Here is a 14,164-nt window from a genome sequence, read left to right on the forward strand (position 1 = left end):
GAAGAATCTAGGAAACTCCCCGAGAAGCGGGCTACAGTTCCCGTCGCCGCGGCCCGACAGTGGACGGCGACTGCGAGAGGCGAGCCAGAGGCCGGGTCGCTGCAGGTGCCATTGGGTCCGGCTGCGGTTAAGTTTCAGACTACACTTTTGTGGAAAGTGGCCGGAAACACATGAAAATGATCTTACTGTAAAGACGACTTCGTACAGGTTGCTTTTGCCGAAGGGAAAGGAGACTCCGCGACTCGACAAACAAACGAAGTGTGCGAACCCGACTCGTGCTCCTCACGAGCGAGACGCCGTGCCCGATCGGGCACCGAGTGGCTCGCGTGTATGTACACTCGACCCTGTGGGTGGGATCCACGGGTTTTCAGCTTTTTCGCGCGCGGGTTTCGCTTTCCCCGACACAGGACAAAAATTTCTCTATTACAACATGAATTGAGTTGGATACGCTTTCCAAGTCACTGGAAGACGCCTTTCTAGGAAGCGGTCCGCCGCCGGGGAAGACAACTCCGTTCGGCTGTCACCCGCCTGACCTTGGCTGGTTCGTGGACGCCGAGGCTGCCGCGAACACATGCACTGCAGAGAGAGCCAAGACAGCAGAGTAACCGCGCTTTTCGAAACAAACGGGGTGGCAAACGCAAAATTCTGAACACGTGGTGGCGGAGATACAGAAAAGTATAAGAATCACGGACGCCTGCCGGAATCTTCTCTTCGTCTGTCTTCCGTCCTTTTTTCGTTGGCAAGGGACACACCAGCGCAACGCGAACGCGCCTTTCGGATCTCCAACGCCGTGGCACGGATCACTCGACCGCCGGCGATGAGAGCTTTCTTGGAGTTTTTTCTCTGCCGCCATTTCTTGGCTTCTGTCACACGCAGCAGAGTTCTAAGGGAAAAGCTAGGATGGAACCGACGGCATGACCGGAATGCGGGAAAAAGGGGGAATTGGTTTCCTGCCCTCGTCCGTGCACCGACGAGCCAGGGGCTGAGACAACACTGAGGCAGACAGGACGGCGGTTTCTCTGTTATTTCTTGTGGCGTGTGCCGCCGCTTTCCTTCCGAATTTTTTTCGGAATTTCCTTTCGTTCTTGGCAGTGTTCGCGTTGCCTCTGACAATCCTCTGCCTGTTATGGGGACCAAACTTTCCCGTTCCTCACTGTATCCCCGGTCTGCTTTCGTAAGAACGCGATTTCCTTTCATGACGGCCGGTACCGCTTCCCCTTCGCTCCATTGTTTTCATTGTTTTTCTGTCTTTCCGGTTTTACCCCTTCTTTTACTTTGGCTTGTGCGTTCACCTGCGTCTGCCGCCTCGCCGGTGGAGTTCGCCTTACCGACCTCCTCTGTTCCTTTTCAGTAACGTTGCGTCGTGTCGCCGTTTCCGTTCTTCCCCCGTGCGAATTTTTTCTCATTTCCAGTTTTCTATCCAACCAGACACATTCTGTTCATTTCTCTCTTCCAACAGGACCCTCCCATTCCCTCGGTCCCCACGGCTTTCTACGTGCGTCTGTCCCTTGATTCATTTTCCTCGGAATTCTCGATTTCCCTCTTTCCGTCCTGCCTTTCGTTTTGTCTGCTCGTCCGAGTCTTTCTCCCTCTGTTTCACCTTTTAAAAACGTCTGCTCCATCTTTTCTTTCTCTCTTCTCACCTTCTCGCCTGGCTTTTGCCTTGGTCTCTCTCTTCTGTGTCTTCGTTTCTCTGCTTCTGTTGTCCCTCAGTCCCTCTATTTCTCTCTACTTGTCCTCCAATCCGCTCTCGCCGTCTCCCTCCTCCCCCTCCTTCGTTTCCTCTCTTCCTCCGTACTTACCATTATTAACTCGTCTTTCTCTTTCCCTCCAAGATGCCTCCGTTCGCTCCGAAGTCTCCGTCGTTTCCGCTCGCGGCGGAGTCGAATCGGCTCCCGCCCTCGGAGCGGCGCGGATTGGCTGAGCAGCGGGATGTTGACGGCCGCCAGCTGCCCGCAAACGCGGTCGAGCCTGTCCATCCGCTCACCGTGCGTCCCTGCTCTCACGTTCCTCGTCGAAAAGGCAGAGAGATGGAACCTAGACACGAAGTCCGAGGCATTGTTTGGTCCTCCGAGAGAGAAGAACTCCCGACTCTCCTGCTTCCCGCACCCAGACCATCTGGTGAGCAGAAGCAAGAAAAAACCCGCCGGGAACCTCGACACGTGGAGAGAAAAGAGTCCAGAGCTTGAAGCGGCAGAGTGTGCAAACGGGGGCGAAGAGAGCCGCCAAATAGTACAGGAAAGAATCCGCAAGGAAGAGACACTCTACGCAGAAAAGGAGAAAAGGGACAGTCTTAAAAAAGCCGTACAAACGGGGCGAGAACAGACATTCTAGCGTGGACGACAGCAGACACCCCAAATAGAGAAAAGGTTGATTCATGAACAATTTCGATCGGGAAAGAAGAAACATTCAGAAAAATTAATGGACGCTCTAGGAGACATGAGAGTTGACTTTCTCGAGTCTGCGAGGCGGGGCTCCTCCTCTCGATCACGCCTTGCCTTGTTGAGGTCCAGGGAGGACTCAACGGCGCATTTCCTTCAGACGTTTTTAACAGGAAAGGCTCGTCTAACGTCACATCCGTTCCAGGAGCGAAGACCGTCTGTGATAAAACGTCCTTCCGTGTGAATCAAAAGACTTGCAACTGAGACACTGTCGGATTTTCCCCTACGCACCTCCGAAGGTCTGTGTAGTCTGCTCTCACCTACTTGACTACTCAGTTCTAGCCGAACTAGTTTATCGCGACTCGAGTCAGGGTCTTCAATTGGAGGTTCGGCCAGCCACTGTTCGCGACAGACTGTCAAAAACTCGTCGCACATTTGTTGTTCTCCTTTCCGCTGTTAAACAACTGTTAGATTCCAAGAAATCACAAGGACATCTTGAGTTTTGAGTTTTCTTCCGACTCATTCGTCACTTCCCATCTCGTGTCACGTGTATTTGCGATGGAGAGGGACCTAGCGGGACCTAGCTAACAGAATTGGAGGCGCGATGTCTTGTTGAAGGAGAACCCGTGGGAGAGAGGCGAGAAAGTATGGTTTCATTTTTCTCGCATTCTTCTCAATTATTCCAATGAGAGAAAGACAGGAAAATATAGTTTCATTTTTCTTGGAGTGTCGCCAAGTATACCAGTTGGAGAAATGCAAAAAACTATTGCGTTAATTTTTTTCGTCATCTTTTACACCAGAGGGAGAGAGCGAAGAAAATACTGTTTGACTTCTCCTGCGTCTTCCTCAGTTATTCCACGGAGAGACAAACGCAGGAAACGGACGTTTTATACTTCTTAATCGTCTGCCATTTCGCTTCTTTTCCCGATTGTGTATGTTTTTTAGCCTCGCCGTGCACGGAGAACCGCGCATGCATGAGCTGCTGGGGTCGGATCGGAACGCTTTACTGTTCGGAGTGCAGCAAGTTTCTTTGTGGCATTTGCGCACTGAAACTGCATGCGTCTGGGCCGAATCAACAGCACGTGATCAACACCGCGAGCAAGGCAGGAGTTTTCGAGCTGGATGCTCCCAAGGTTGAAGAAGTTGAAGAAGAAGAAGTTGCGTCCACGGTAGACGACTTCGACCTCGCCTTCGACGAGGATGTTCTTGAAACAATCAAGGAGTAAGGACAAAAGAAGAAACAGAAGTGGAAGGAGAGAGCGGAAGGAGAGAAGAAGGAGAAGAAGTGGAAGGAGAGAAAGAAAGACAGGAGAACGCTTGCAAGAGACACATCGGGAGAGCGAGGGGAAATGAGACGCAGAGCGAGAATGATAGAGAGGGAGAAGACAGTGAGAGAGAGGGAGAGAGACAACTGCTTTTCTGTCGCTGCGTGAGGTCAGCCCTTCAATCTCTCTTGGCACTTCGTTCTTCTCTCTCTGTGTCTCACTGAAAACTGCAAGGCATACAGAAGGAATGGGTCTTTTGCTCGCTCTCTCGATTCTGTCGGTCCTCTCCCTTCGCTTCTTTACTCTCAAAGCATATTTTTTTGTTCTTTCGTGTGCGAGACTGGACTTCTTTTCTCGTGGGCGTCTGTGCGCTGCACCGCTTCTCTCTTCTTTCCGAGCGTCGCATTCCTCTTTTGACTTTAGAAAGCCGTCGACTCCCATGCCCCAAGCTGTTTTCCTCTCCAATTGTGCGCAGAACGACGACTGCATGCTCTCGACATCCTGAAGAGGGACTCACCTTGGCCTGCGCCACTTGCCGGTACTTGCCTCTCTGTGTTAAATGCGCCGGCGCGCCGCTACATCAGAAACACCAAATCATCAGCGTCAGAGAAGCTGTCCCCATTGCGAGAGACATGGTAAACTCCGAGCTTCCGTCCACGCGAACGACCTATTCTTCTGCGCATAAGTACATGATACGTATTTTTGTGCATGCAGGCTCGTATACAAGTACTCACGTGTATGTGCAGGTACGCATGTGTCTATATACGTATATAGATATCTGCATGCGTACTACACGTATATGTCTATATATTGACACATGTATATATATATATATATATATATATTTATATATGGATCTGTATTCGTACACGCTTGTGTCCCCGTAAATCGGATTGTGCATTAGATTACCTGTGATATGTACGTCCCTATCTGCATAACTCTACATACGTACACGCATATATATATATATATATATATATATATATATATATATATATATATATATTTATGGATAGATGGATAAGTCGTTTGCAGATGTGATTTTTTATTTACATATCCATATATATATATATATATATATTTGAAATGCGGGCATAGCCAGTGATTTTCAGACGAGACTGTTTGTGAACGACTTTGTTTTTCTCAGTTGAATCAGGATTATTCGAGGCTCGCCCACCAGCTTGCTCAGCTCCAGCACGTTATGTCGAAGCTACGCAGTGCCAAGGTAAGTTTGGAGAAGAGACTTTTCTCGAAGGTGTGTCTTGACATATGAGACTCCAAATGTCTCTCCTTCTTCAGAGTTGCTCTAGGCTTCTGTTTTTCATTCTCTGTTCTTGTCTCTTCTTTTTGGAGTTGCCGCAGTGTTCAGTCGGTGTTTGGGGACGCCTTTTCGCTTCGCCACCGCATCATATGTAGCTTTCTCTTTTGTCATCTCTGTGGGCGTCTCGTCGCAGTCTGCTTGAATATCATCTGTGCATCTGTATCTTTCAAATGCGCCTTCCAACAAGAACTACCAGCCTACTTCTGCGTTGTGGACTCTCTTTCTATCTCTCTTACTCTCTATCTCTCTATCCGGCTCTCTCTCTTTTTGTATCTCTATTTGTCTATTTCGCTCTATCTCTCTGTCTCACATTCTCTATCTCACTCTATCTCTCTCCGTCTATCTCTCTGTTGTATCTGACTCTCTCTCTGTGTCGACGTTTGTGTGCGTGTCTCCATCCATCCATCTTTGTGCTCGTCCGCCAGTCATCTCGCAGCAGTCTTGGGTCTGTCCGCTTGTGGTGGTGAGTGGACCTTTTGAGGTGTCTGGTTCTTGCGAGTCTGTCGACCTTTTTTCCGCTGTAGACTCTCGCGAGTTTGTTTTCCCTGCAGCTGTTTCTGAGTGCTTCGGTTCTCTTTCTGTTCACGCGGGGATCTCCGCGCTGCGGTGTGCGTTTCCAGAGAAAGGCGGCTGATCTCGCCGAAGTGCACCAGCACAAAATTGACGACGCATTCAAAGTGAGCAGAGCTTCTGGAGTCCAGAGAAGGAGAGGAAGCGATCGGAAGTGTGGAGGGAAAAGGAAACGGGGAGCAGAAGCGAGACATACGTACAGGTGGAGGAGAACCGCGGAAGATGGAGAGGAAGGTAGGGAGAAAAGAGAGAGGGGAAGGGGAAACAGGAGACGAGAGGAGGAGGCGACTCGCGAGAGAGTGGAAGGTCGACACAGAGAGAGATGAGAGAGGGAGACAGGGACAAAGGAGAGACGGAGAAGAGAAAGAGAAGTTCTCGTTTTTAAACTCTGTCTCGATTTGGAGACGCTGCTGTCTTCAGGGGTTGTACAAAACGATCGACTTGCGCGTCGAAGGCGTCAACCACCAAATTCGTCAGTTGCAGCAGCAAGGCACACAGCGACTGAGGTATGTTTTTTTTCTGAATGCGTTTCCAAAAATGCCAAGTCTCCATTTGCGTCTTCCATCACGTGTACCACTCAAATCTACAGTGAAGACACATCCAATAATAGGATGGGTTCGTCTGTCTGTGTATGTCGATACCCGGTCCCTGAAGGAATGCCTGTACAAGGCGTCCTTTCTCGACGAAAGATCCTGTGTTGCTTGTCGGCCATTGCTTTCGTTTTCTCTTCGAGACGTCGAGGTTTCTTACTCGCGTCGGAAGACTGCCTCTGCACCTTTCCGAGCAGACCGTTGCCCTGGGTCGGCTTCTGTCTGGACCTCGTCTTCTGACTTCTCTCTGCTCTGCAACAGATTCGTCAACATGCAATGTGAAACGCTGCGACGGTACTTGGTGGCGAAGGGGCACCAAGCGACTCTGCTGAGCGAACTTGGAAAAAGAAACGAAGCGGCAGCCTTGAACGCCTATGTGAAACTGAAACCCACTTTCGACGCCCTCGAGGGACGCGCCGATCACTTAGAAGGTGAGCAATGAACAGGAACGTGGATGTACACCTTGAACAGATGCAGAGGCACACTAGGCAAGGTCTCTGCGGAGCAGCAGGTCGCACACAGTCTCTGGAAAACAACTTCCGAATCAGAGAGAGAGAGAGAGGGAGAAAGGGGGGGACGAAGGCGTTGTCGTCGCCTTCATGCACAGAAGCCGACACTACGAAACAGAAAGAGCGACATGCACCCAGAGTTCTGCAGGCGGATGTACACCTGAGTGCAGAGGGTGACGGCAGTCTTGGTGCAAGGGAGTTTCTTGGAACAAACGTTCGAGCAGAGCTTGAAACGAATGTGCCAAGTGGAGGAGTTCCGCTGCTCGAGGGACGGAATTGATTTTCTGAACTTCTTGAGTCCTGTTCGTTTTCTTCTCTTCCACCTTACACGCTCAGCGCATTTCTCGATTGAACGACGGGTGTCTCCTGTTCCCGCCTCCGCCACTGTCGTCGTACACATATTTGTACCACTATATATATATATATATATGTATATATATATGTATATATATATGTATATATATGTATGTATATAACTTTATGGGTGCGTTTTTATATGTGTCGATCTCTGAACGCCTTGTTGTAGATGTGGAACTGGTTGTGCTGCGCATGCATTCGTGCGTTTCGTTTGTGAGGGAATCTCGTATTTGTCAGATATGCAAGCAAAGCTGAACATTCCTTTCTGGAAGATGACGCCGACGCACACGGACGAGCTTCTCAAAGAAGCTCAGACGGTGAGAACTTCGATTTTCTGCGAACATATGCAGAGCCGGAGCAAACAGCTTTTCCCTGTCGTGGCGGACTCTGTGGGCCTCTCGATCTGTGCTCCGGCCGGACGTCTCCAGTGCATGGCAAGTCGCAGAGGCGCTGCTGTGTGGTTCTGCGCTTTCCGACGCCTTTTTCGTCGACGCCGCTGAGTTGTCTCTCTGCAGCTAAATGTATTTCCACCGAAGACAGAGAGCGCGACAGGAAAGAGAGGGAGAGAGAAAAGAGAGGGACAGAGAAAGACGTCGTTGAGTCAAGAGCAGACACGCTTGTGAGAAGTCGAAGAAATGCAATTTTCGAGCCGGAGTAGATGCTGTTTTCGTTTTTTAGGCGATTTTTGGAGCCTCTGAGCACGTGACGGAACTCTGCCATGACTTGACGGCGCTGGTGGAGGAGTTTCGCGGCGGCCATTTCCCCCTGCAAGGCTGGCCAGCAGATTTCGTTGGCGACGCGGAAGACGAAGAAATTATGGAAAAGGTTTTCCAAAAAGACAAGAGGGACGCACCCGTCGTCTACAAGGACGGACGGGTGCCTTACCGCGATTACTTCCTCGAAAAAGGTAAAAGGACTCGATACCGTCACGTCAATATACACAGTCTACGTGGAGTTTTACGTGTATCAAATTGTACCGGTCTACGTGCCATGATCTCTTCTAATCTCTTTATATCCATGTATATATACATATACATATATATATATATACATATATATATGTCATATATATCACTGTATGCGTTTTTCTGTACATAGGTACTTCAGTTCCTCTCGATCTTATAGTGGTCACCATTTCAACAACTTGTTGTCTGCTCGTCACCTTTTCAGGTTTCTGGAATCCTACTAAATATGTGGGTGTTTGCGTAGAAGTCCAGGCGTTTCTATGTGTCTGCACACGGTGCGTTTAAACATGAATGCATAGATATCGATAACTCTTGGCCCATTCAATTGCCGTTACATGCATGCGGAAACGAGTTGAGTGCGAGCAGAAATCGGCTGTCGTCGGATGCGATGACTTTGTTTCTTGCAGAGCCGTCCCAGTGCCAAGCGTTCGTCCGAAAGTAAGTTGCCGTTGAGACAGGGGGACACTGCACTTCCACGAAGGACCTGTGTGCCTCCCGTGCACTTTGTATCTCCCCTCTCTTTTCTTCTTTCTTTCTCTCTCTCTATCTCTTTCTGTCTGTCTCTCTATCTCTCTCTATCTCTCTCTATCTCTCTCTATCTCTTTCTCTCTCTATCTCTTTCTCTCTCTTTCTCTCTCTCTGTCTCCGTGCGGTCTCTTTTTTCCGCTCTGTCTCTCCGTTTCGCCGCTCTCTGATTTTCGCTTTGTTTCCCCACTCACTTCCCGCAGGGTGGTTTTTCTTTTGTCTGTCCTGCATGTTTTGTTTCGAGTTCTCTGCCCTCTTTTTGCTGCGTTTGCAGAGATACTTTACACGCGGAGTGGGCCATTCGCATGGTCACGCTTCGCGGACATTACTTGTGTGTGCACACAACGGCGGAGGCGTCGTCGCCGCTGGAGAGCGCAATTATTCTTTCGAGCCAAGTAGTATGTCGCTCTTTCTCGGACCCAGAGGTGACGGCCGTGGGCGTCCTGGCGCGGCGCGAGTATCCGTTCGGCGTCGAAGTCGTGGAGATGGACGCGTCCGGGAAGACGTTGGAGGGGTATCTGCTTCTCGCAGCTGAGAGTCACGAGCTCGTCTCCGAGTGGATTGCTCTCCTCTCGAAAAAGTGTATCCAGCGCGCGACAGGACTCCCCACATTGCCGTGTGTGCCTCCGAGCCTCGCTCTCGCCGACCTCCCAGACGCGGTACCGACAGCCGACATGCGGTACGGCGCGTACCACAGGTCAATGGCTGCTGGCGTCCCCGTGAGAGGGGTGCTGAAGGACGAACCTGTGGCTGAGCGCGAGCCGAGCGAGGAGTCCAGCGAGGAGACCGGGAGCGACGAAGAACTCTCCTTCCTCTCCTCGTCGGAGTTCACAGAGTCGTCGACTTCCTCCGCGTCGACGCAGAGAGGGCGGCGTTGGCCACGGTCGACACCCGACGGAGAAGAAGACGACGAAGACTCGGACGAGAGGGAGGCCGAGGTCTCCTCTCCACGCAGAGCTCGTCCGACGCTGCCCGCGCCGCCTACGCCGCCGTCGGCGCGCAGCCTTCCACAGAGCTCCTCGGAGACTGAAGAGGAGTCACACCTCGTTCGTCCTTCTCAAGTAAAGGAGAGGAACGCCTGGATGCGACGTCCGCAAGCAAAGCTCCCGGAGGACGAGAAAAAAGTCAAGCGCCTTTCTGTCCGGGATGCGGCCGCCTTCTTCGAGCGCGGCGCCGGACGCAAGGCCTCGCCAACAGGGTCTTCGAAGGTGTCTCCGAACAAGAAAGAGTCTCCAAAAAAGAAACTGTCCCCGAAGCGCGCGCACGAAGGAGACAGCGCGTCTTTGCGGGAGAGTGACGCAGACGGAGGGAGAGGTTCAGCGGTCGGAAAGAGAGGGGAAGAGAAAGCAGAGATCATGGAAAATGCTGCGCCGAGATTTGCTCACTTCTCAGCGGCTCACAGGCGTACCCCTCCGGTGCTCTCGGCGACGAGAGAAGGAAGCACGGAAGTTCAGAGAAGTCGAGACAGAGAATTTGCGAAAGAAAAGAACGATCAACGACCACGGACGGAGGAAAAGAACTTAAAACACAGAGCAAACACAGACGGACAGAAAGAAGAAGAAAACGAGGACGAAGAAGAAGAGGAAGAAGAAGAAAACGAGGACGACGGAGAAGAGGAAGAAGAAGAAAACGAGGACAACGGAGAAGAGGAAGAAGAAAACGAGGACGACGGAGAAGAGGAGGAGGAAGCAAACGAGGACGACAGAGAAGAGGAGGAGGAAGCAAACGAGGACGACGGAGAAGAGGAAGAAGACGAAAACGAGGATGAAGAAGAATATGACGAAGAGGAACGACTGGAGAAAAGGCGAATGGGAGAAGAGACGTTCGCCGTGTTGGCTCCACGGCCTGAGGCGACCCACCTGAGAGACGTCTCCGCAGCGACATCGGTGAGGACGCAAGCCTCCGATCGCGAAATTCCTTCTTTCCTCCCGTCGCTCCAGAGAAGGAACGCGTCGGAGGCGAGACATCTGCGTGCGCCTCACGAGGAAGCCACACGAGCGAACACCGGCAGGAGAGAAGAGAGAGAAGAACGGCGACGCAGGGAGAGAGAAGAGAGAGATGAGAGAGAAGAACGACGCCACAGAAGAGAAGCAGAAGACCTTTCGAGGCAACTGGTTTTGAGGGAAGACGACGCATGGTTTTCAGCAGACTCGGAACTCGTCACAGCGGCGCCAGGAAAGGCCATCCCGACGCGCATGGCTGAGCGTCCGACAGACTCTGGGAGGCGCCTTGGCTGGAAAGAAAGCGCCAGGTGAGACACAGAGGGTGCGACAGAAGGAGAGAGCGACGAGTGAGGAAAGGAGAAGCAGAGAACGGAATCGAGAAGAGAGAAAACAGAGGAAAGGCGAAGGAGCGAAACGGGAAGAAGACGAGTAACAGAGAACTCCAGAAGAAGAGAAAGGGAGACGAAGAGCAATACAGCAAGAGAGGATAGGGGAAGGGGAGAAACACAAAGAAAGACAGCGAGCAACAGGACCAGAAGTGGACGCGAGGACACAGAGTATGAAAAGGAAAGAGAGAAGGAGGAAAGAGGAGGAAGAGTTTAGTGGAGGCAAAAAGAAGAAGACCAGAAGTCGGGAGAAGAAGAAACGAAGAAGAAGTGGAGAGGGCTGTCGAAGGAAGACAGAAAGAGACACTGACGGTGGCGGTGCAGCCGAGACGGTGGCAAGGAAAACGACGTAGAACCTCCGTCGGAGGTAAAACAAAGGTTTTATCTTCTACTGTACAAGGTGCTCAGGATCTATCCGTCGGATCATGTCGGTCCTCCCTCGAAGAGATTTCTTTCCAAAAAGTTTGCATTCGACAACTTGTGATGTGTACACCTGACGCATGAGTTCTCCGCTTCCCTGTCGCCTCCGCTGCCCTTTTTTCAGCACGACCAGACGTCTTGGCGCGTCTTCTCCTTTCTCCAAAAGTTCTCTTCCACCTGCCTCTGCGTCTGCTTCGTCTTCTTCCTTTTCTTCTTCTCTCTCGCAAGCAAAAAACTCTCCTCGGACGCGAACCTTCCTGCATATGCACGGAGCAGTGGCGGCAAGTGTGCGAGGCCCCGAGAGTCGGCAGCGTCGACGACCGGCGCCGAAGATGCCTGCCGCTCCGATGATGATTCGCCTTCCGCCTGCCTCAGCTCTCCCCAAATTTGTGCATGCGCGCTCTGTCGCCTTCACTACAGAGACCTTCTTCTCTCCACGCGTTGTCGAGGGCGCAGCTGGGGAAGAAGGCGACGGAGAGGGAGAAGAAGACAGAGAGGAGGAGGAAGAAGGCGACGGAGAGGGAGAAGAAGACAGAGAGGAAGAAGAAGACAGAGAGGAAGACGAGACACTGTCCGCGATTCAGAGGAGCGTTGTACGGGGACGAGGCACAGCAGTTGCGACGGCGAAGGAGACAACTAGAGTAAGAGATGGCCCGTGAGAGAGTCGACAATTTAATGGTTCGACAACGTGCATACAAGAGATGCAGAACTCTTTCAGAGGTACAGCTGCATACGCAGATATATGCGTCTTGACACTTCTGAAGAGTCCTTCTCTACATGTGCGTATAAATACACATACACATGCAGATCAGTACTTCATAAGTCTGCTATATATATATATATATATATATATATCTATATATATATATGTGCATATCATAAGTCTGCTGTATATATATATATATATATATATATATATGCATAGGTTTAGAGTTTTTAACGCGGTCGAAGAAGGAGGCCGTCGCTTCAGAGTGTGTCGTTGGAGAATCGTTGCTACATCTTTTTTTGAAAGTCTCACGCGAGATACGATGTTGCCTCTGACCCAGTGACGCGAGCTTCAGCAGCACGCATCGCGGTTTCGCAGATTCCAGCGATGCGCGTCCACAAGTTTTTTTAATCTTTTACACCTCAGAAAACCGGGGAACAAGAGAGACAGCAAGCAAGGCGCGGACTCACCGTGAGACGGAGTCGTTGGGGTCGACTTTTTTAATGCCACAATTGGGTTTCCGACGCCTTGTGTGTATGCATGCATCTCGCTGTCGAGACGCCGCGCGTTTCTTCAACTGAAGACCTCTTTTCTGTCTGTGCGTTTCCCTCGCTGGAAAGCTCTCGTTGTCTCGATGAAGTCCTTGTGTGCTCTCTGCGAATCCCTCTGCCTCCGGCGCTTCTCCTTGCCTCGTCGCATGCCACAGCTTTTCTCTCCGCTTGTGCGGCGAACTGTGCAGACGCCTCTGCGCGCGACGCGGATTCTCAGGCCTGCCGGCGCGACCGGAGACTCCTCTTCTTCCTCGGTTTCTTCGGGGACCCGCGTCGTTCGCTGTGTCGATCCTCAGACACACCAAATTCACTGGGTGAAGGCAGCGCCTGGGAGGCCGCCCCGGAAGAAGGAGGCCGCCGTCTCGACCTCGCCGGCGACGCAGGAGGAAACTCCTGTGAGTCCGAGGACGATTCAAATCATGCTCGAACAAATCGGAGCGAGGCGAATCGGATAAAGCACCCGGAAGCGAGAAGAAGGAGAAAAGAGAAGGAGAAAAGAGAAGAAGAGTCACTAGGCTCTCTGTCGTTTTTTCGAGGTCGTCACAGGGAGTAGAGGGAGTGCCCGAGGGATCTTGAGACAGGGGTATCGATGAGAAGGTCGGAGGGAAATCTCTGAGCACAGTCTATCGTTTTTGGACGATACGCGAGAGACTCTGTGTATATGCACGCCTGTACATCGCTGTAAATGCAGAGGCGTAGAGTTCTTTTGGTGCGCGTCTCTGTATATCTGTTTATCGCATGCGTAGATTGATCTTTTTCAGTGTGTTCATGCGCATGCATCTAACGGACGGCGCAGGCCGGCGGACCTTGTGTCCCCATCCTTTTCGAGACACCCATGGCGAATGTGGACATGTTCTGTTCGGCAGGCGAACGCCAGAATGGCAGAGGAACTAAAATGCGAGAAAAGAGGGGAGAGAAGAGATAACGAGAGCGAGTATAGACGAAGACAGGAAAAAGAACCAGCAAGTGAAGAAAAAACAGAGGGAACAAGAGAGAGGACAAGAGAGGAGATGAGAGACAACCCTCAAAGATAGAGAAACAAATGAGACATATATTCGTATACAAATGCTAGATGCGTGCGTGTTCAGATTCTTTGTCAGGAGATGCGCTAGAGAGAGCCGAGGGAAGAGGCGTTTCTGTTCTCAGTGACTTTATGCTTGCGTCGAAAGGGAATTGCGCTGCGTCGGTGTTTTGGTGACCATAGGGGCTCTCGATAGTTGAAGTTTACACTTTTATTCATTTTCAGAGACACAAAGGACTCTTTGTGTAGAACGGAAGACGCAAAAAGTTTCAAGAAAAATCTGGCCGAAATCCTAGTCAAAACGCTCGACACATAAATGCTGCAACTCGGCAGCATACACGTACACAAACGTACGTTTATACATATATAAATTCACAAATATATAAAAAAACAAAACAAATTATAAATATATCTACATATATGCAAATGTTTCTACATACACAAAACCTTTTTGCACATGAATTCTTGTGTTTCTGTGGTGGCTGATGAACCGCCTGACCACTGAGACCGCCAGTTTTGTGTTGGAAAAATTGCTGGAAACTCAATCTCCGTTTTTCTGAGAACCTGAACGGTTTCTCCGATTCGCTCCTCTATCCCGTTTTTCTTTTTTGCGTCTCTGCCTCTTTTCTGCTCTCGCTCGCTTCTCTGCTCTCA

The 14,164-nt window shown here is 50.9% G+C and overlaps 1 protein-coding gene across 1 annotated transcript; it reads left to right on the forward strand.

Annotated features, from left to right (window-relative positions):
• Positions 1–1,835: 1,835 nt before the first annotated feature.
• On the forward strand, positions 1,836–12,944 carry TGME49_271880 (B-box zinc finger domain-containing protein; the record flags this gene model as incomplete). The annotated part of the gene is made up of 13 exons (XM_018781634.1): positions 1,836–2,121; positions 3,327–3,603; positions 4,122–4,281; positions 4,794–4,871; positions 5,588–5,644; positions 5,958–6,043; positions 6,389–6,558; positions 7,231–7,310; positions 7,672–7,900; positions 8,366–8,396; positions 8,758–10,734; positions 11,357–11,873; positions 12,678–12,944. The coding sequence occupies 13 exons, from the start codon at positions 1,836–1,838 to the stop codon at positions 12,942–12,944; spliced, it is 4,215 nt and encodes a 1,404-aa protein (XP_018636670.1).
• Positions 12,945–14,164: the final 1,220 nt, after the last annotated feature.

Source organism: Toxoplasma gondii, chromosome VIII, assembly GCF_000006565.2.
Source record: "Toxoplasma gondii ME49 chromosome VIII, whole genome shotgun sequence".
Classification (NCBI taxonomy): Eukaryota; Apicomplexa; class Conoidasida; order Eucoccidiorida; family Sarcocystidae; genus Toxoplasma; species Toxoplasma gondii.